The sequence below is a fragment of the Hydra viridissima genome, unplaced genomic scaffold (genome assembly GCF_058129835.1).
Source record: "Hydra viridissima isolate aposymbiotic clone 2 unplaced genomic scaffold, HvirCarnegie_v1 scaffold_18, whole genome shotgun sequence".
In the NCBI taxonomy this organism is placed as follows: Eukaryota; Metazoa; Cnidaria; class Hydrozoa; order Anthoathecata; family Hydridae; genus Hydra; species Hydra viridissima.
Genome location: NW_028324317.1, coordinates 2,023,504 through 2,045,695, shown reverse-complemented (window position 1 = coordinate 2,045,695; position 22,192 = coordinate 2,023,504). Strand labels below are relative to the sequence as shown.

At 30.3% G+C, this 22,192-nt stretch overlaps 1 protein-coding gene and 4 pseudogenes across 1 annotated transcript in view; 3 read left to right on the top strand and 2 right to left on the bottom strand.

The window, feature by feature from the left end:
• Window positions 1-1,710: 1,710 nt before the first annotated feature.
• Window positions 1,711-22,192, bottom strand: part of LOC149876800 (uncharacterized) — a 41,971-nt gene continuing 21,489 nt past the window's right edge. Inside the window, exons 5-7 of the mRNA XM_090075128.1 lie at window positions 4,807-8,017; window positions 4,099-4,145; window positions 1,711-2,406 (exon numbers count right to left, since the gene is read on the bottom strand). Coding sequence (XP_089931254.1) covers window positions 2,168-2,406; window positions 4,099-4,145; window positions 4,807-8,017 — 3,497 coding nt within the window. The 3' untranslated portion in view covers window positions 1,711-2,167. The remainder of the gene's footprint in view (window positions 2,407-4,098; window positions 4,146-4,806; window positions 8,018-22,192) is intronic.
• Window positions 9,704-10,621, top strand: LOC149876804 (uncharacterized; annotated as a pseudogene).
• LOC149876803 (uncharacterized) lies at window positions 10,803-14,269 on the bottom strand (annotated as a pseudogene).
• LOC149876802 (uncharacterized) lies at window positions 15,310-17,018 on the top strand (annotated as a pseudogene).
• LOC149876801 (uncharacterized) lies at window positions 17,041-21,535 on the top strand (annotated as a pseudogene).

Below are 22,192 nucleotides of genomic sequence, written 5' to 3'. Positions count from 1 at the left end.
CACAAAGTTATTAAGATAAATTAAGTTTTAATAAAAACGTTTTTTATGGTGGTGGCTGCAAATTAACATTTGTAAATGAATCGCTTTTGTTAAAAAGCAAAAAAAGTTTTACACAGTTTTATATTGTTTGAAGATGGGCACAATGATTCGAGTTAAAACGGAGTTTCTAACTGTATCCATAACAACGAAATAAACTAGCAAACATCAGAGTTTCTGTTAAAGGTGCGTAAATCAATACTTGTTTTTTGTAAAAAGGCCAAGAGACAACTTGACATACCAGATGAACCTAGGCGTTTTAATTGTATAAACCTAGGTCTAAATAGGCAAATCTAAAGTTGACTCTCGCCTATTTAACAAGAAATCTGTTTTTTTTTGGGGCAGAGCCTCTTACCCGAGACATTCCTCGGATGTCCCTCTCTGTAGCACTCATTCTGGAGTTTATTTGACTAATAAACATTGTTTTTTGGTTTATTAACTGTTAATGGAAGAGTTAAGTCAAAATTCTCTGAAAAGAAAAAGTCTACTCTGCGGAGAAAGCTAAAGTAATAGCTAAAGTAACAGGCATTAAGAAGATGATGAACTATATCACAGTTTAACATTAAGAGTTCTACAACTCTATAAACTGAAGCAAAAATTGCTGATAGTGACATTGATCCAGAATTGAGTGATGATAATTTGCTATCATAATAATAGTTTTTTATGTCGCTTGCTGTTTTTTTGCCTTGAAATATTTACTAAATGTGTTGCACTCATAAATTAAACTACTATGAACTTTAAAAACTTAATTTATTACTTTCATTCAAATTGTTTAATTTATTCATTTAAAAATTTTTGTTAAAAAGGTGATTTTTTAGACTTTTTTTTCCATTTAATCGCTTAAAAAGTTTTTGTTGTACAAAACTTTATGAAACTTTAACAATATTATAAATCAGCAACTTTTACTCTCAAATTAATTTTCTGAAATTTTTTAAAAAGTTTTCTTAATATGAAGTTTTTTTTATTTCTTAGAAAATTTTTATTTTATGACTTACGCGCTATCAACAAAAACTGATTCAAATGTTGTGTTGATTTTTATACAATTTTTTATACTTGAGGTTTTGTATGGACTTTAATTGTTGTTTTCAATAATGCTTTGTTTATTACTTTATTTTTAATTGGCTACTGACAATAATTTAAGAGCTCAGTTTATATATATGGTTACTTTATTGTGCCGATGATTTTTTTGGTTTGTTGAAACTTTTAGTTTTAAATATTAACATGTCAATATACAATATAGTATAATACACTATAGCATAATATAGTAAATATATAATATTACACAATACGATATAATGCAATTCAATACAATATAAAATAAAAATTTAAATATTATTATAATTTCGGAAAAAAAACTCAGCTATTAGTAGATTGATGAAGGAATATAATTGCACTGGTAAAAATATCTTTTATATACAACAGAAACTTTAGACAACTTTCTAAATTTCTAAACTTCATTTTAAAAATTGTTAAGGGTGCGAAAAATTTGTAATATGGTTGGTGGCTGAAAAATATTTATGACTAGTTTTGTTTTAAGACTACTCTTACAAAGTTTTTGGATAAAGGGGTTTTCAGTTAGTATTTATTTGCCTTTTCAATGACATTAAACGCTGTGTCATTTCATACATCGCGTACTCGTCGTTGTCTTGTTCTAGACGATCAAGAAACGAATAATTTACATTCTTATTGCGCGATTTATCAAATATTCTAAATATACATTAATATTCCTAAAGAGTATCTAAATTGTCCTGCAAAAAAGCGCTGTCGTTGTTTATATAAAAGATAGCCTGATTGATATCCGAGCTTTTTGTTTATTTATTTAAGTTTTTCGTCACCGTTTGTTTTAATACTTGTTAACGTGAAAAGAAAAGCATCTTGATGCGAGAAAAGATTAATGTGCAAATTATCAACATTGACAAACCATGTTTTCGATTGCGATGTAACCCAAGTAAAAGGGTTTTGTTTATTTGAGACCGATTTTTTTAAATTCTTAGTGCTTTCATTATCCACGTTGTAAATAATGGATAATGTTTGGTCTCTTCCAAAATAGTCGTCCTTTTATAGAAACTTCTTCCATACCAAACGGATCGCCTTGAGAATCTCTTACTTTAAACCCTAATAGCTGACAGAGCTAATCATAGAAACTCGTATTTTGTTGAATGCAGCATCCATTCCACACAACTCTTTGAAAACGCTCGTCATTTGCTGCAAGTTGAGTAGTTCCTACTCCAGACATTCCAATTAAAACTGTAATTAATTTACCCGAATCGTTTGTTTCGCAAACAGGTTTGTAAATTTCATCGAATTCATTGTTACGTGAAATTAATTCTATTGTCGATGATAAGACATCGAAAGTTGAGCGTGGAGATACTAAAATACAAATTTTCTTATTATTAAAGCAATAAGATTGTTGAAGAGTGTTTTAAAAATTACTTTTATAACTTCTGTATTTGTTTTTACTATTAAGAGCACAAGAGCATTAGAAAACAATTTGTATGTTCAAAAGGTCAATAGTTTGCTTATATTTTTTATATCATGTTAATGACATAAAAAAACGTTTTACTTACATTTCATTATTATATCAACCGACATGTCACATTTATTAGTCAATCGGCCCATAGCCCTGATCTAGACTAATGCGACAGGAGGGTGTTGGAAGGTCGGAAAAATTCTCTCCGAACACATGGTTTTACGTGTGCCGAAGAAATAAAGGAAGCAGCGTTGCAGTGGTTCTGGTTACTACCAGCTAATCGATTTGAAATAAAACTAAAACTTTTGTATAGAAATAACACGCTTTCTCATGTTAATATTACGTAATAAAAAAAATATTCATAAACTTTTAACACTTTTTGAGCCAGATATATTAATGATTGTTGAGATTTTTTTAAACTTTTTGAGCAAAATATATCAATCATTAGGATATTCAAAGCGATGGTTTCATTAACAGCTTTAAGAAAACAAATTTAATTGTTGTAAATAAAGTTGTTGCCCTTGATTCATCTGAACTGCTTTTTAAATGGTCCCCCTTTAACTATGAAAAACCCACTATTAGCGGTATGAAAAAACTCAAAATGAGAAGCTATTTAAATTACCTAAAGTTAAATTTCATTATAAGTAAGCAGCTTATTTTAATTATTTTATTTATAAAGGTTTTAAAGAAGGGTAAATTCAAGGAATTTAAAAATAAATTATAATGAATGATAAAACCTATTGCAAACTCAACTCTTTGACGTTCCCAGACCAGAAATTTAATACAGTCCTGAAAGAATGAAGCCTAGTATTTTCCTAAAAGCAAAGTTGATAAATTTGCCTCGAAAGTTATGGTTTGGTGAAGTTTACATGAAAAAAATGTTTAAAAAACGACTCATGCCTATGATCAGAAAACATGGTGATCCACCTGTCTTCTGGCCTGATCTTGCACATTGCCATTAGTCTAAAAGTGTAATCAAATGATATCAATAAATTGCGTAAATTTTGACCCAAAAAAACATGAATCCAGCAACTTTGTTCAATTGAAAAGTTTTAGATAAATATAAAATGTGAGCTGCAAAAGAAGGGTAAAAATGCAGCAGGCATCAATCAGTTCTATCAAATTTGGAGTGTTGCATAATGAGTTCACGAAAACTGCTGTCCAAAATCTCATACAAGGTATCTGCATTTAATTGAAAAAAATGTTATCAACTCAAAGATGATAATTTCTAAAAGCTTTACAGTATTTCGAGATAAATTTGCATTAAAACAATTAAAAGATTATTTCATGGGTCATTATCATTGCGGACGTTCTTTACAACTGTAAATGTGGAAAACCTTTGCATTACAATTTGAGTTCGTTTTTTTACATCTAAATATAATTTTTCTAAAAATATGTTCTAAAGTTCTGGACAGTATATATGTGCATAGTTTTCACAAAAACTAACATATTGGCATCTACTCATCCGGTTAAAGTTCATAGAAACTTTAAACCATTCACTGAAGTCTGATGTTATCTATTTAAATTCTCAGTTATTAAATTATGATGGAATTACCATAAAGAGTTTTTTACAAAAAGATAAAGATACTTACTTATCTTTTCGTTAAATGTAAACGGTTTAGAAGCCATTTCATCATATCTAAAAGTATTAGCAAAATATGTATAGTTGGTTTTTATAATCACTGACTTAAACATGGATTCTTTCAATTATATCCGCTGAACAATTATTGCGCACATTTCAATAGTTACACCGACACAACGCCTGAAAGTACGCGGTTTAGTCATACGTTAATCCGAAAGATTTTAAAATCGAAATAAAAACAAATATCGATGACAAAATACTTTCTTTTTTTTACTTTATTTTTTCTGCATTTCACGGTTTTTTCAATTTCTGTTTTAAATTGACATTTTTGAACTTTGAACTTTCATATTACGATACAGACTCGCTAAGATTTCTACATGTAATTATTGTTGCCTTGTTTGCTTTTACTGCTTTTAAATGCTTTTTGTGCGTTGACTTATCGCGTGATAATAAAAACTTATCAGGAGGAGCAGCGTCTTCGTTAACATTCCTCAAAAACCGTTGAGGAAGTAACGACCAACGCTGATATTTCCAACAAGATGTAATTCATATTTAATGCACCTCAGCAGTTTAAAGAAAATTCATTTCAAAATGAATAAAAACGGTTTTTGATGAAAAACTAGCATTCTAAAATGGAGAAAAAAAAAAAAAAAAAAAAATGTACCTCAAAAAATCGCTTTGAGGACATTTTTTCCCGTTTATGAAAAAAATCACTTACATTAATTTATTCTTATCGTCAACTTTAAAACTTTCGTTCTGAATGTATTCGAAGAAATTCATTTCAGCTCCAAGGTCTTTAAAATCATCACATTGATCATTGATACTCACAACCTGTTTTGTTTTTAGTTTGCATAGCTCTTTTTGATCATTACAGACTTCAACGTGGATTTTTCGAAGTAAATCTTCTGACCAATTATTTTGCACATCTTTATCAGCAACACTATTTTGGGATGCTGTACTTTCTGCAGGTAAAATCAGCATATTTAAATATGAACTATTTCTTGCACAAACATCTACAATAATATATTCCTCAAAAATCTTTTCAGCTCCAAGGGCTTTAAACTCGTCACATTGATCATTAATAATCACAACCTGTTCTTTTATTAGTTTGTATAGCTCTTTTTGATCATTACTGACTTCAACGTTGATCTCTCGAACCAAGTCTTCTGACCAATTATTTTGCACATCTTTATCAGTAACACTATTTTGGGATGCTATACTTATTGCAGGTAAAACCAGCAATAGTAAAGATAAATTACTTCTAGCACAAACATCTACAAAGACATATTCCTCGAAAACCTTTTCAGCCCTAAGGGCTTTAAACTCATCACATTGATCATTTATACTCACAACCTGTTCTTTTTGTTTGAATAGTTCTTTTTGATTATAACTGACATTAACGTGGATCTTTCGAATTAAGTCTTTATTTGACCAATCATTTAGTACATCCTCAACAGTTGCAATCTTTTGGGATGCTATATTTTTTGAAGGTAAAACCAGCAATATTAAATATGAATTACTCCTTGCACAAACATCTACAATGACATGTCTGAGATAATGGTCTTCTGGTTTCACAAAGACAATAACAACTTCTGATTCAACTCCACACATGGCTCTGCTGTCAGTTACAAGCACATTTTGTTTAGTTTGTTTTATATCTTCTAAGATTTTCATTTTTTCATGGATTCCTGGTGATTTTATTTGTAAATGTGGTGCATAAACTATTGGCTTATAATTTTTAATAATATCTACTGCATAAGCGGCCAACTTGACTTCTTCCATATCGTTACATATAATAACAGTACCCTTACCTTTTTTAAAACATATCTTATCCAATAAAACTGACAAAATCTTAGCTGATCTTTCTTCTTCCCAGTTCAGAGAAGGAAGATATATCATTATAGGTTTGTTACCTTCAATTGAGTGCCCAGCAACACCGGGTTTAAACACATATTTAGTTTCCATATAATTCAATGATTCAATAACATTTAGACGTTTTGACAACTTTGCCGCTTGATCCCAATCATCATCATAATAATAACTTGTTGGATCATTATCTTTTAGTACGTTTCTAGATGCAACCTGATCTAAATTATCCTCATAATCACTTGTCAAATAATTATCTTTTAGTATCTGCTCAGATGCAGCTTGAGCTAAATTGTTATCATAATTACTTTTTAAATCATTATCATTCAGTCTTTTTCCGGATGGGTAACTTTTTTGCGTTGAAAATTGTGTGATGTTGTTTTCTAATGGTTTAGTAATTTTTGATACTTCTTCAGTAATAGTTGTTCCTTGTAGGTGCAAAATAGTGTTGTCTTGAACACTAGCACAAACTGATTCCTCTTTTTCATGCTTTAATTTTAACCTTTTATGGTCATGATAGCAAACTGTGCTTGACTTCATAATATTGTCTTGTGCAGACTCAATTAGTAATTGGACAAGTCTCGTAACTCTCATTGAGAATTTAAGAGCAATTTCCTTCATACCTAACTTTTCTTCATCGAAACAATTATGTTTCATTTGCTGTTTTTGACCATAGTTGTTTATAGATCGATTCTTCTCAATGCTTTTAGGTATAAATACCACTGTAGAGTCCTTTAAACTAGATGAAAATAGCTTCTTTAACTGATTTGCATCATTTTCTTCAACATATTCACCAGAGAGTTCATCAAGTACAAAGTTTACTGTATTACTACCATTTACAGTAGTGGTGCCATAATATTCCAGTAATTCAGGGAGAGAAATGTTTTTTGTTGTTGATATATTTTGCTTCTTACACATATCTCGCCATAAATAAAGTAAGTTGTTGCAAACAATAGTAACATTACTCTCTCCAGTTTTTATAGTATCAACAAATTTTCTCATCTCACATTCGAATAACGAAAAGTGATCGCAGCATATGTAATATAAAGTGGTGGGGTTCTTTGCTTTCTTATAGAGTCTTTTAACAATCTCTTTTCCAACTATAGACTTTCCAGAGCCGAATCCTCCAGTGATGATTTTTTTAAGACTACTATCGCCTATTGCATTCATTTGTTCACGGTTTAGAAAAATTGATTTAATCTGATTTGTAATATTTGAACCAAGATAGCTGTTCTTACGTTCAGCAATAATTAACATGGTTAAACCGATAAGTTGCTTAAAAAGTGTTTCATTTTTTGTGTTTTTGGTTTTCTTTGAGCAGTAATCAAAAAATTTACCACGCCACCAGGTGAGCAATGTGTCATCCGATTTAAGTTCATCTTTGCATATAAATAAAACATCAAACAATTTAAAGTTGCAAGAAAACTGGAGAGCAAGGGTTTCTTTTAATTTCTCTCGTTCAACTGATGGACAAGCTACCACTCCCAATACAGTCAAGGCTTCATTTTCAATTATTGGTCTGTTGAGAGACACAAAGTATTTGACATCAGTTGAGCAGTTTTGAGATTCTTGTTCGATGCTATCTGCTGAAGAAGCAACACGTACAATGAAAATCAGATTAAATTCAGAGTAAAATATTACAACTCTATTTCTGTTAATGTAATCTTGAATGTCATATTTTAATAAACTTAAATGGTGAAATAAGTCATATTTGGCCAAAGCAGCACGAACACCATTTTTATGCTCTTTTTCAAACATTAGAGTAAACAATTGGGAAATGTATTTGGCATCTATTTCTTCTTTTTGCACTATTTCTTCAATAAAGGGAGGAAAACAAATAACTTGTTTTTGATCGTAAAAGTTTCTTTCAAGATATTCCATCGCAAACTCTTCAATAGATTTATCTTTTGATATTTTAGATTCGGGACTGAGTTCTTCTCTCCAATCCAAATTATCTTGATCTGATGGATGTTTGGGTTTTACCCATGGAAAACCATTGTTGAAATACGGAACAGGTGTTACGATGCGTAACTGCTTAAATGTCATTTTATAGTGACATTTTCCTTAAGAAAATAAAATATAAAAGTAAAAGAAATTCAGAGCAAATACTTTCTTTAACACTTGTTTTAAAATTTGTTTTAATCAAATAATAAAACACTGTGGAAAAAAGAACCGCCAGGTTTTGTTTGGTGGCACTCAAACGAAAAATTTTTTTATAAGTGTATATTCCTAATAATTTCAGAAAAAAAACTTTCTGAAATCATATTGTATTGCTAAAATATTTTAATTAGACATAAATGATTTTTAAAGCTGTAAAAAAATTCTTAATTTTCCGCTGGTTCTTGAATTTCTTATATATTGTTTTTAGTATGAAATATACTATTTTTATTTCTTCTAGGAGGTAATGCAGTTTATTTTGAAATTGATTTTCATTTTAAAATATTTGTAAAACTTTACATAAATGTTTGCGAAAAATAATTACAGTTGACTAGAATTTAATAACAGTCGACTTAACATAAAAATAGATAGGATAACCCTTTATATCTTATTATAGACAAGATGTTTAATGATTTTTACATTTCCCTATTCATTAATCTTACTACACTACTTTCACTTCATTTATTTAGGTGGAGTGGACACTCTTTTAAGAAATATCAGCAACGCCTATCTCCCTCTTAAAGATTACGTAATGCAAAATAGTGTGCAAAAGTTTAGAAACACCAATTTTTTTTTCAGTTTTTAATGCATAACTTTTCACAAACATTCTTAAACCAGCTAAAATTTTTAGTAAATGCTTTGGTTTTGAAACATCGTAAAGTTGGAACTGCAGGCTTTTTAAGGTATTATAGACACTACAGGGTTGCCAAAAAGTTTCCAGACATAGTAAAACTACATTTTCTCAGTCTCATTAAAAGATAGGGGAGACCAGGGCTAGTTGGCTACAGGGGTAAGTTGACCCACCGCGTTCAAAATCAGATTTTTCTGAAATTCACATGGAACCTTCTTACTTAACTAATTCATCTTTCAGTGTAGTATCAGGGCTATGAGTGCTTGCACATAGAAGTTATAACGATTTTTTTGTTTTTGTAACTATATTACTTTTTCAATTTTAAAAAGCAATAGCATTAGCTACAAGTAAACTGGAATAGATTTAGGTGTTGTATGGTTCACTCTAAAGCTTGGTTTGTAGGAATGTCGTACAACAGTTGCACAACAACTTTGTTTTATAATGGAAACATATTCTAGTGTAAGTTGCACAACTTAACGTCGGTTGTACAACAAATTTTATGTTGTACAACTGCAGTTGTGAGTTTTGAAAAAAATCTATTTCTGCAACAGTATTTTGTTTTTTGTGCAAAACGCGCAGCTTATTTTGTTAATGGAAACCACACAATAACTGTTGTACAACAATAAAGTTTACAAAATATCGCCATTGCGAGGAATTATTTTAACCTTCCCTGAGACACTTATGAGTCATTGCTTCTTTATGAACTTGACAATATTTTTCCCATCTGAATGCGAATCATTTACAAACTCCACTCCACTTTAATCAATTTACAAACTCTACTCCCCTTTTACACAGAAGTACAACCGCCTCATTTTAACACATTAAATACATTAAGACCATACATGCATTAACAACTACATACATTAGGACCTACACACTTTAGCACGTACATACATTACCACCTACACACACGCTAATTGCATCTTAAAGACGTTATTCACAACACCATAATTTACAAAGCATGGCGACGGCTCCATCTTGTGTGTTAGAAAAAATCTCTAATGCAGATTTTATGAACGAAGTTCAAAAGTTTCCAATTTTGTATGACAAGTTTGATAAGGAATTTAAAGACAAATGGAAAAAGAAAAATGCATGGGAAGAAATTGGTCGTCTGTCAAACTTATCTACAAACCAGGCGGAAGAAAAATATAAAAGCATTCGAAGTAGTTATGGAAGGTGGCTGAAATCAAAAAGAAATATCCCATCAGGTTCTGGAAGGAATTCAGTTCCACCTCAGTTTCTTCAACTTGATTGGCTAAATACTTTTATAGAACATCGTGAAACAACATCGAATATTTGTTCAACCTCTGATTCCAGATTAGAAACAACGAATTTGGAGGAAAACGTTGAGGTGGTTTGTGAGCAAGTTGAAGATATTCATCATCAATTGAACAAGGAGCTAGATAATCATTTATCTGAAGATGTGACTGAAAAAAACGATTATATAAATTCTTGTGTGCAAGTAGATTCAAGTGAATCGACAATTCATACTTCATAACAAAACTAAAAGAAAAAGAAAAAAATTAGATTCTGATGATTTACTTGACAAAACTTTAGTAAAAACATTAGAAAAGATTAACTCCAATATTGAGAATCCGACTGAAGAAGAGAAGGATGAAGATTATTTATTTATGAAATCATTAATTCCACAGCTAAAGCGATTAAACAACTATTCTAAAGCATTGGCTAAAGTTCAAATACAAGCACTTCTTCTCAAATTAGAGTTTCCAGATAAAGATGAAACAATCTAGCCTCTCTGTTTAACCTATTAATGTGAATAAAAAATGTAAATATTACAGTCTAGCTTACTATTTTGTTTAACCAACTGATGTGAAAAACTACACATTTTAAATAAAATCATGGAGGTATAACATAAGTCTTTTATAAACTTTTAAGTAACTATTGGGGCATATCTAAAATTTAAAATAATAAAAAAGTATTGCTTTGTTAAATATATCATATTGTCATTCAAAAGAAAGTTTATTAAAGTATGTTACATATACTCTAGTTATTAACCGGATTGTGGCCACATGATTCACACAATGGCAATTGGACTATGTTCAGTCCAATTGCCACGAAAGGCTTCCTTCACATGAATTAAAATAATCTTTAAAAGTGTTTCTTATTGCAATTGCATCAAAAACAGATCTATTACTTTTTGATTTTGAGAAATTAAGCAAACATGCTTGATCCTGTAATTCTTTTCTCGAATCTCCTTGAATAACAATTCCTGAATTACTTTCACTATCAACAAAACCAGGTGGGATATAATGTGCTCCGTCTGTTAAACGCAAATAGTTGTGAAGACAGACAGTAGCCTTTATTATATTTTCCACTTTCGATGGTTTTGCTTTAATTGGAGATTTGTGAATTCTCCATCTAGCAGCTAAAATTTCAAAACTATTTTTAATTGTTCTCCGTGCTCTTGATAGGCGATAATTAAAAACTGCACTTAAACCATGGTTAATGAAACCATACCCAGGTAAAAACGGTAAGGTTTTTACCTGGGTATGGTTTCATTAACCATGGTTTACGTGCAAATATATCATCTCCAACAAGGGCTGGTGGAACTTTAGGATCAGTTTCAGAAATTTCTGGTAAATGAAAATTTCCCTCATTAAATGCTCTACTTATGGAAGGGATAATGATGCTGCATTTAAAATGGCAGCATCATTATCCCTTCCATAAGCCCCAATGTCAACCATTGTAAAACAATATTTAGCATCACAAATGGCTAATAAAATCATGCTGTAAAATCCTTTGTAGTTGTAAAAAGAAGAACCTGATTTTGCAGGAGCCTCAATGCGTACATGCTTTCCATCAATAGCTCCTATACATTGTGGAAAGTTCCAATTCTGATTAAACTCTTTAATGATGTTTTGCCATTCTTTTATGTCATTTGAGGCTCTTAGAAATATTTTTTTAAGAACTTCCCATATAGCACAACAAGTTTCCCATATAGCACAACAAGTTTCTTCGATTATATTACTAACTGTAGCTCTGCCAACTTTTTGTTAATGAAGATCCGATTAATGACAAAAGGTGTTCAAGTCTGTCAGGAGACATTATTAAGTACCGATAAAAAAATTCCCTATCAAATAGCATCCTTTCTTGCACCAAAGAACTAAACGCACCTTGCTGAACGCGATTTTTAAATAGTTCTCTAACCCAAAACATATGCTTTCTTTTCTTTACGCTTTTTCGACGTTTTAAAATTAAGTGTAACAAAAAGTCGATAATGTAGAGTGAGAATTTTTTTTATGACAGCCATTTTTTGTTTGTTTACACTGTTTATTATGAAAGATTTTTGCGCTAATTCAATGCAATGGAAACATAACGTTGCACAACAATTTACCGCACAACAAATCAAACGAATGTTGCACGATTGTTGTACGATATTTCTACAACTATTGGAAACCAAGCTTAACCAGTCACATTTTGGTTTTCTCAATATTTCGGATTTTTGGGGATTTATTAGCCATTTTGTGTGCAAAAAGCTTTTGGAGTTAGTTGGCACAATGATCGCTGGGATAGTTGGCAACATGTGCCAACTTACAACATTTCACATTATTCACTTAAGTTATATAACACTACAGATCTACAGACATGCGAAATTATAAAAAAAAGTAGACAGACCTGTAAATTCTAAAAATGTTACAAAAAATGCTGTTGATGCTATTTTTATAGAGGGAAAGTCTATTTGATTGACTTAAGGGCAATAAAAGTTAATGTCAAAAAATATTGTTGGATAAAAATCATCAAAACCTTTCATATAAAAGATGCGCTTGAAATATATGCTCAATGTTGCTAAACTTGTCTCTTTTTATATGGTGTGCCAACTTACCCTGAGAGTATAGGCAACTTACCCCGGGGCGGGGTAAGTTGGCACATATTTTTTTCTTTTTTGGAGGCCCTTTTTGAGCCACCATAAATTTTTTTTTTTAATGAATGACACTTGAACATGCTTGCCAAATTCATATTCTTTTGAAGTGCATTTTGATATCCTCAAAAAAGTTCACCCAGAAATGCAGAGCTCAAAAACTAAAACTGTAGCCAACTAGCCCTGGTCTCCCCTATGTACCTGATTTTACTGCCTGTAATTAACAATAAACACACTTAGTAACAACATAATTTAGTAACAACGAAAACTAAAACACATCAGACAATATTTCTGAATCGAATTGTAACTTAAAGCATACACAGAAAGGTTGACTAAGCAAGATATTACAGTATCGGACAAAACATGGTGGACAAACTCAAATTTAGAACAAAAGTTGATCAAAAACTAAAAAAAACTAGTAAAACAATTGAACATATTATTTTTTATGTAGTTTATTATGTTGTTAACAAAACTTAAAACTTTTAAATCATACTAAAAATTACTAAAAACGTTTTAAAACACATTTTCCCTAACAAACTACATTTTTCTTTGGACAAAACAAGGTGGACATTCAAAAAATCGACTGAAAATTCAAAAAAATTCAAAAATTAACTTATCATTTTTCAAAAAACTTCAAAAGTTAACTTAATATTTGGTAGGACCTCCTTTACTTTTAATTACTTTTTTCATTCTTCGGGGCATAGACACAATTAATGAGTCAACAATTTTCATATCAATCTCTCGCCAGGTCTTCTCGATTTGTTCAAATAATTCCTCACTGGTCTTCACATTTGCACGCTCAATCTTATTGTCAATTATTTCCCACAAATTTTCGATGGGATTCAAGTCAGAGCTTTGTGCAGGCCACTCCATTATGGTGATATTCTTGTCCTTGAACCATTGTTTTACAATTTTTGACATATGTTTGGGATCATTGTCCTGTTGAAAAATCCATTTTAGGGGCATCTCCCATTCAGCATGTGGTAACATAACATCTTTCATTGTATCTTTGTAAACAAAGCGGTCCATAATTCCATCAATTTTGTGAATAGGACCAGTTCCTAGTGCTGATAAACATCCCCAAACCATAGCAGACGTTCCATGCTTAACACTCTTCTTGGTATATTTAGTATTGAATCTGGTGTTCTTTGGTCTCCAGACTCGCTTCTTGCCGTCGCTTCCAAAATGGTTATATTTTGATTCATCACTAAAAATGTTTTTCCACTGGTCTGCAGTCCAATTTTGGTGTGCTTTGGCAAACGCAAGTCTTAGCTTTCTTTTTTTAAAGGAAGTTAGCGGTTTCTTGGCAGGCATTCGAGAAAACAATTTTGCTTCGTTAGCTCTTCGTCGCACAGTGCGATTAGAGATTTGTAGTTCAAGTTTTTCGGTTAATTTTGTGGATGACAAAGATGAATCTTTTTTAAGCTCTTTAACAATTATTCCATCTAGTCTTTGTGATGTTTTTCTAGGACGTCCGCCCCGATGGTTTGTTTTATAGCAGTCACGAGATCCATATGATTTGACAGTTTTGCTTACAGTCGACTTAGCTATATTATATTTTCTACAAATTTCAGCTTGACGTTTTCCGCTTTTAAAATCTTTAATAATATTTTCACGTAAAACACTTCCTAATTTGTCGTAAGCCATTTTAAGTTGCAATTTACCCCATATATCACGAGTTAAATCTATTTTTAGTTTAATTGAAAAAATAATTGGCCAGACGTCCCAAAATCTATTTTATTATTTTAGAGTAATGTTAGGATAAAAGTGAAAACAAAAGAATGCGGTAAATTGAATAAAGACAATAAAATCTTATAAAAAAAAGCTTCGTTTTGATTTGTCCACCTTGTTTTGTCCAGGGAAAAATGTAGTTTGTTGAGAAAAATGTGTTATAAATTTTTTTTGTGATTCTTAGTATGATTCAAACGTTTTAAATTTTGTTAAGAACATAATAAACTATTTAAAAATTAATATATACAATTGTTTTACTAGTTCTTTTTAGCTTTTGATCATTTTTTGTTCTAAATTTGAGTTTGTCCACCATGTTTTGTCCGATACTGTAGTTATTATCTTGCTTTCGATTTAAAATGTGGGAATGGGCTAAAACTCCATTTGTTGATTAGCTTTGTTTCCCTGCTAGGTAAATTTTTGTTAGATATCTAGTGAGGGTTCAATGATTTGCTTGATAAAATCAATAAGTGTTACTCAATTAGGTTACCAGGGTTAGAGAATGGGATGGAAACAGCTTAAACAAACTATAAGAAAACTTGGATGCTCTTGAAGCAAATGTTAGAACCATCTCAAGTTCAATTCCAATTGTTCAGTGTTAAAAAAACTTATGGAATATAACTAATTGTCGTTTTTCTAGCAAGATACAACCTGGCTTCAAAAAAGCAATAAGAAATCAAAAGAAATCTTTTGTTTTGGCACAAGAAGTTGTAGTAAAATTAGATAAAAAAAAAAAAAAGTAAATACAACATGCCCTATGCGCACATCACCAGTGATTTAGTACTGCTTAGTGGTGATTGAGTGACGATCACCAGCGACCGCAACTCAATCACCACTCGGTCGCCGCAAATTATTGACGTAAAATTCAAATATTTTGATGAGATTTTGTCAGAGATGATTCAATGCACATTTAATAGTGATTGTTTAGCGTGATCAATAACACAAAATTTAAGTTAAATATGGGAGAAAACAAGCGCAAGAACTATATGAAAAATTACATGAGATATTATAGAAACTTTAAAAAATTATTTAATGCTAATAAAGAAGAGGTTAGTGTTAAAAATGATACCAACTCTGTTTCTTTTGTGTCTTGTGTACTACCATCTAAGGGTATGGGTAATTTTAAATGTTTTGAAGAAGATGAAAAAGAAGGACTAGGTGATAAAGAAAATGATAAAGAAGAACAAGATGATAAAGAAGATGATAAAGAAGATGATAAAGAAGAAGAACAAGATGATGAAGAAGAAGACTGAGAAAAAATTGATCAATTAGAAAATGGGGTTTCTCAATACGTTAAGACTCAAAATTTTCTTCATAAATGGGCTGTTCAAAATGATATTAAGTCTAAACCATTAAATGAGCTATTAATACATTTGAACTCTTTCATAAAAGAAACTTCTAAAAGTGGAACAACTTTAAAAAACTCTTTAAGAAGTGTGAGAGTTGAAAACCTTGCTGGAGGTGATTTTGTTTATGTTTCTATAAAAATTGCACTAAGTAATTATGTAAAATGCTTTGGAAAACCGTCAGAATTTACTCTTATTATAAATGTTGATAGCACTCAAATATAAAATAGTAAAAAAAATGTGGCCTATATTATGTACTGTAAACCAACAAGGTCCATATACAATTGCTCTATGGTATGGTGAAGGAAAACCTACTGTTCTAGGAGATTACCTTAAAGAATTTGTTGCTGGACTAAAAGCCCTTTTTTTGGATGAATATGAAGACTTAAAGATGGGGATTAAGGCATTTGTATGTGATGCACCAGTAAAAGCATTTTTAAAATGTATAAAATCTCATAGTGGCTATGACAGCTGTGAAAGATGTAAAGAACATGGTGAATATCATAAAGGCATTAGATTAATAGGTACTAATTCTTTAATACGAGATGATAAAAAATTTAAGGAAAATTATTATTCAGAGCACCAGATTGGAAAATTACCATTATCAGAACTTGGAATCCCAATGGTGACCGGATTTATACTTGATTATATACATTTAGTTTGCCTGGGTGTTACAAAAAGGCTTTTGAAAAAATTATATTAACACTTTAGATTCTTCTGTACAAAGCAAAATTTCTTCAGAATTACTTGAAATATTAAAATGTATACCATCAGACTTTCAAGGTTGGTCAAGACTTTTGGAAGAATTTTCAGATTTTAAAGCAACAGAAATTCATTTTTTCTTATTATATGCAGGAATTGTTATCATGAAAGGCAAAATACCACATGATGAGTATAAATTTTTATTGGCTTTATCAGTTCCTATGCACATTCTTTTATCTGAAGCAATGGTTAAAGATTACTCGATGGTTTGTTATTCTAAGGATTTGTTAAGATGGTTTTCAAAAGTATCAATTTTTTTTAATGGGCCATTGTTTGCATCATGTAATGTGCACATTTAGCTGATTAAAATTCATTTAGCTGATGATGTTGTAAACCAAAAAGTATCATTAAATAATTGAATCCTTTTGAAAATTACCTTGAAAAAAAAAAAAAAAAAAAAAAAAAATTTATAGTGGTAGGTATACAGTTACTCATATGAATTTCCTTTTAAAAACATGTTTTTTGTTTTAGACAGTTTTTCTGAATGTGAACTTGTTCCATCAGCAGATGATACAAATGAAGACATTGAAGATAATGAAAATCTGTCAAAACAAATATAGTCAATTTGTTTTACCGTATTTCATGAGCGATACTGATGATTTTGGTTTGAGTTGTTTAAATTACTTGTTATTGTATGAGATTTTTTTTCTTAATAAAACAAATCAGATTTGTCTATTGATTATCATAGATGATGATGTTGCTTCCCATCAACAAAAAATACATAAATTAGTTTGCAGCAGTGATGAAGAGCCAGAGACCATTATAGACAAATTTCTATTACTGCCACCAACAATATAGAAATCTTTTTAATTTTATCATACAACACTGCTCAAAAATTTAGCACACATTAGATTTAAGTTGCGTTTTTTTCTTTAAAAATGAAATAAAAGTAAAAAATAAGAAACTTAAAGTTTTTTAAAAAACCAAAACATATTTATTTGTCTTTTTTAATTACATTAAGAGAAAAAAAAATAAAAAAATTAAAAAAAACAAGTGTCTATGATTAAAAATCTTTAATCAAAGTAAGTATATAAAAAAAAAGTTCGAAAAAAGCTGCTCATAAGTTTAGCACAGCTGGATTTAAGTTTGCTTTAATAGCAAGATCAATTATGTCCACCTTTGTTCTTCATGCATAGTTCATATCTTCTTTTAATCGAGTTAAAAAGTTTTCGGTAATAATCAGTCGATAGGCTGTAGAACGACTCTTTCAAACTTTCCTTAAGATGTTCAGCTGATGTTATGGGAGCTTTAGTGAGTTTGCGGTCCAGTATAGTCCATACATTTTCGAAACTGCCACTCTGACTCATTGCTAAAAAAGATGTCTCTAGTCGGGATTAAATGATTTTCAAGCGTTTCGATATATTTATGCTGATCCATAAGACCATCGTATAAGTAGCAGAGACCTGGGCCATCATAAGTGATGCAACCCCATACGCCTACCGAACCTCCACCACCTTGTAGTTGTGGCACAATGAAGCGACTATGAAACATCTCATTATAGTGCCTTCGGATAATCACTCTGTTTTTTCGGTTAATAACTGTAAAGTTGGATTTGTCACTAAATATTCTTCTCCTTAGTTCATAATTAGTCATTTTCAAAATAGCTCTACAAAATTTGATATGTTTTAACCGATCAGTTGGTTTAAGCAGTGGTTTTCTGGCAGCAACTTAGCAACAAAGTTTTCGATTAATCAATCTTCTATTTACAGTTTGTCTTGAGATATGATTTTTTAAAGCCAAGTTCCTTTCTTGTGCAATCTCTTTGGCTGAGTATTTAGAGTTTTTTCTTGCAATTATATGGATACAATTATCATCGGTGATACATGTTATTCTTAGCCGTCCAGATCGGTTTTTGTGTGCAGTAGCACCGGTTTTTTCAAACTTCTGAATTGTTTTGAGTACACATGATTGAAATACAGACTTAAGAGTTCGAGCTATTTCAGAACTGTTGAAACCACCAAGATGTAGTCTTACAATACTCTGTTTTATTTCAGAGCTAATTGATTTTTTTCCCATTTCATTGGTCAAATTGTGGACAAAATTTAAGCGAAAAATACCAAGTTTATTTCAAATGAGGTAATACATACTATGGATATCTTAGAAACTTTTGTTCAGTTATTATGTAAAAAAGGAAAGTTAAATTTAGATTTTAGTAAAAATTTGACGTCAAAAAGTAAAAAGCGGCAGTTAAAAGACAATAGGAGTGCAAGTGTGCTAATTTTATGAGCGGCTTTTTTACACCACTTTAAGTAGCGGTCTCTGTTTAAGTTAAAAATAGATGGTTAAAATAAAATAATTTTTTTTCTATTTTTTTTTCCTATATAAGGTTTGTTTTAATTAACTGTAAATAAAAAAAATAGAAAAGGCATAAGAAGTTTACCGCCTAAAAATTCAATTAAAAGAAGAAAAATGAAACTTAAATCTAATGTGTGCTAAATTTTTGAGCAGCATTGTATTTAGTCATTTATCAGTTCTTGTTATGTTTTTACTTATGTTGCATACAAATATTTTTGTCCCAGTGAAAATTTTGAAAATTGTAACCTTAATTGTCTGCGATAATATTTTTAAAAGTATAACAAGTAATGCAATTAGAAACTCAACGCAAGTCAAGAATGATAAAAAGGTCAAGTGTATTATTATGTAACTAAGACTTTTTTTTGGAAAGTTGCAATTCACATCTCAAGTATGTCTGGTATGTTTCATGGTGTGCACTCTTGCAGATTTTTTAAGACAAACTCTTACAAGTAGAAAAATTATTTTTTTGATAAATTGAATTTTTATTTTTCATCAAAGTGCCTTCAAATCTGTCTTCAATTACAAGGAAGAGGCATAAAGTTAAATTGCAGCTCGAAGAAGAATGTCAAACTTAAGTACCACAGTCTAAATCTGATTTCCAGCAGCAATAGTACAGTTTTAATCTTTAAATATATTAGTTATTAATTTCTCTCTAAATCTCTCTCTATCTACCTACCTATATATGAATGAACTAAATGTGTTATTGCAGGTTGCAGCAGTAAATCTTTGGATATTCATGACATAAATAACACTTCTATTTTATAACAAAATGGTATGTTAGCTATCTTCAATATTTACTTAAAGCTTTTATTGTAAGCTGTTATTTATTGATAAGATAATATTTAGAAAAAAAAAACAAAAAAAACTAAGGTGTGCAGTCAGGAATTTACTGCTAATGGATGCATTTTCTATAACCATTTTGCTAGGACCATTTAATTTTGAAATATAAATAGAATATAATAAAACTTAAATATATAGAAACAATTTGATGTGCTATAAAAGTAAAATATTATAAACAAAGAAATAACCTGTTTTGTTACAGTAATCAAAGTGGAGTTATTTCTTAACTTATTACCATAAAAATTAATAATTTTAAAGTAATAAATAAAGAAAATATTAAATCCAAAGGTGCAACTGTAGCGCAAATCTAGCTACAACAGTTACCTACACTTCTGTATTTGATTAAGGACTTATTTAATGTTATGTGTTTAACTCTAGTCTTTTATTCAACCGCTTAAAAATGATAAGATAAAAATGTTATTTACTTACAAGAAATGTTTTAATAAACTTTATTAACATAAAACACTTGTCACATAAAAATGTTTTACTTATAGTTTTCCAGAAAAATGTGATGGAAATTTTAAAAAATATAAAAAGAGAGTTTGACAAGGTTAAGCGAAACCAAAAAGATTTTATGGGCAAGTTTTCAGGATTTCAACATGCAGAGTCAGATGTTGGTAAAAAATTTGTTCTGGTTACTATCAACAATGTCAAAGATTTGGGAAAGTTAGACACTCAATTGAAAGACAAAAATCTATATTTGCAGATGGTAAGTTATGTTATCAATCAGCTCATTCGTTCTTGTTTTACTGTTTAGTTGTCCAAAACACTCACAAGTATATTTCATCAAACTTGGTGAAAAAAATTGAGAAGTATTCAAAGAACTTTTGACAGTTTTCTTGAACAATGATCCTCCATTTGTCATATTAGATCCGATAGTGGGTCAAAAAATTTATAGTAATAAGGGTCTAAAAAATTTAAATGATAAGTGTGAAAGACCAGTGGCTGATACAGAGTTACAAATTATTTACAACACTGTATCAGACAGTGTTTCTTATTTAAATTTTTATTTAAATCAAAATTTTTCTAATCTTTTCGAAAAATAGTTTAAAACATTTTTTGAAGTCACTTTTACACACCATTCTTATTAACATAATTTAGTAACTATTACTTTTGTACTGCTGCAAGTGTGACAGGTAGTATGTGATGCATTTATGTATCACACTCAATGTTCACTGTTGAGTTGGCAGAGTATTTAACTAAATATTGAAAAGTAAATGTTATTTTCAGTGATGGATCCTAGAGTTCCCAGTGGGGGTAGAGATGATCCCAGGAAACATAAAAGTTTGAATTCCTAAAAAAAACTAGTCAATTTTTCTTTTAACTTCTCAAGGCATCAATTTCTCATTGGCATAGTTACTTTACTTGCTATTTTCAAGTTACTTTGTTTGCTATTCTCATGTTTTAGATAATCTGGTGGAAGGGGGATGCATGCTCCTAAATCCTTACTGATTAATGACTATTATAAAGTTAATTGTAAGTATATTTTATATATTATATAATTATAAGCAAGAAACTATTATTAGAGGTGGCAGTTTTAGCCTGTGCTTGTGGCAATCACCCCCAAAAAATATATACGAGGCAATGAATAAACTAATGACAAAAGATGTTGCCTCATAATATAATATTAAAGGCACTTCTCAGAAGAACAATTTTTGTATGGAGTTCAAAAATATTTATTCAGCCGTTAAAGGTATAAACAAAGTAAGTATTTTAATAAAGCAGTTTAAGAAATGTAACCGAATCATGTTTCAAATAAAAAGATATTTCAATTCTACATTTTTGAGGTTCAGTTTATTTTTTAGAGGCAGTCAAGAGTCAGTATCTCGACTCCAAAGATATTCAACTCCACAGTTTTATTGGAGATTGGTTATGTCAAGCTGTAGTGTTAAGTATCCGCACTGAGAAAAAAAGAACTGAAAATCATAATAAAACGTTATAAAAAATTCGTTCTTATCTGTTTGTCTTTTACTATTTTTTTGTAACCACGTTAAAGAAATATGGCTTTGTAATTTTAAGATAAGAATTGCAATACCCTTGGTATTGTTTTTAATTTCAATTTAAAAATAGACTTCCAACTTCTGTTTATTGGTGTATGATGCATTCACTACTAATCTGTTTGGCGCCTAGATATTTTTTATCAGTGATTGACAGTGGCAGTAAAAATTATAACCATTTTAATTATTCTTTTTATAGGAAAATGCCATTAGAAATCAATAATGAGCAAGATTTACAGATAATCAGTGATAAATACTCAATCATAACTAAATCACTAGTGAACTGGTGTTAAATCAATGGTGATTATCACTGCTTATCCACTAGTGACAAGCAACCACTCAATCACTGGAGGTCAAAAGTTTACAGATACACCAGTGAATACTCAAATACTACTAACAGTAAATGTTAAATCACTACTAAATTACCGGTGACATGCGCATAGGGTGATAAGACAACATTTAGTGTTATGTGCCAGATGTGTAACACAACCACCAAGGGCTAGGGAACTTTGCCAAATAATGTGGAGAAAGTGGTCAAATAAAATTTTAAACAAGCATAATCAAAGTTTTTTGCTCGCGGCAAGCTAATTTACCCAATCAAA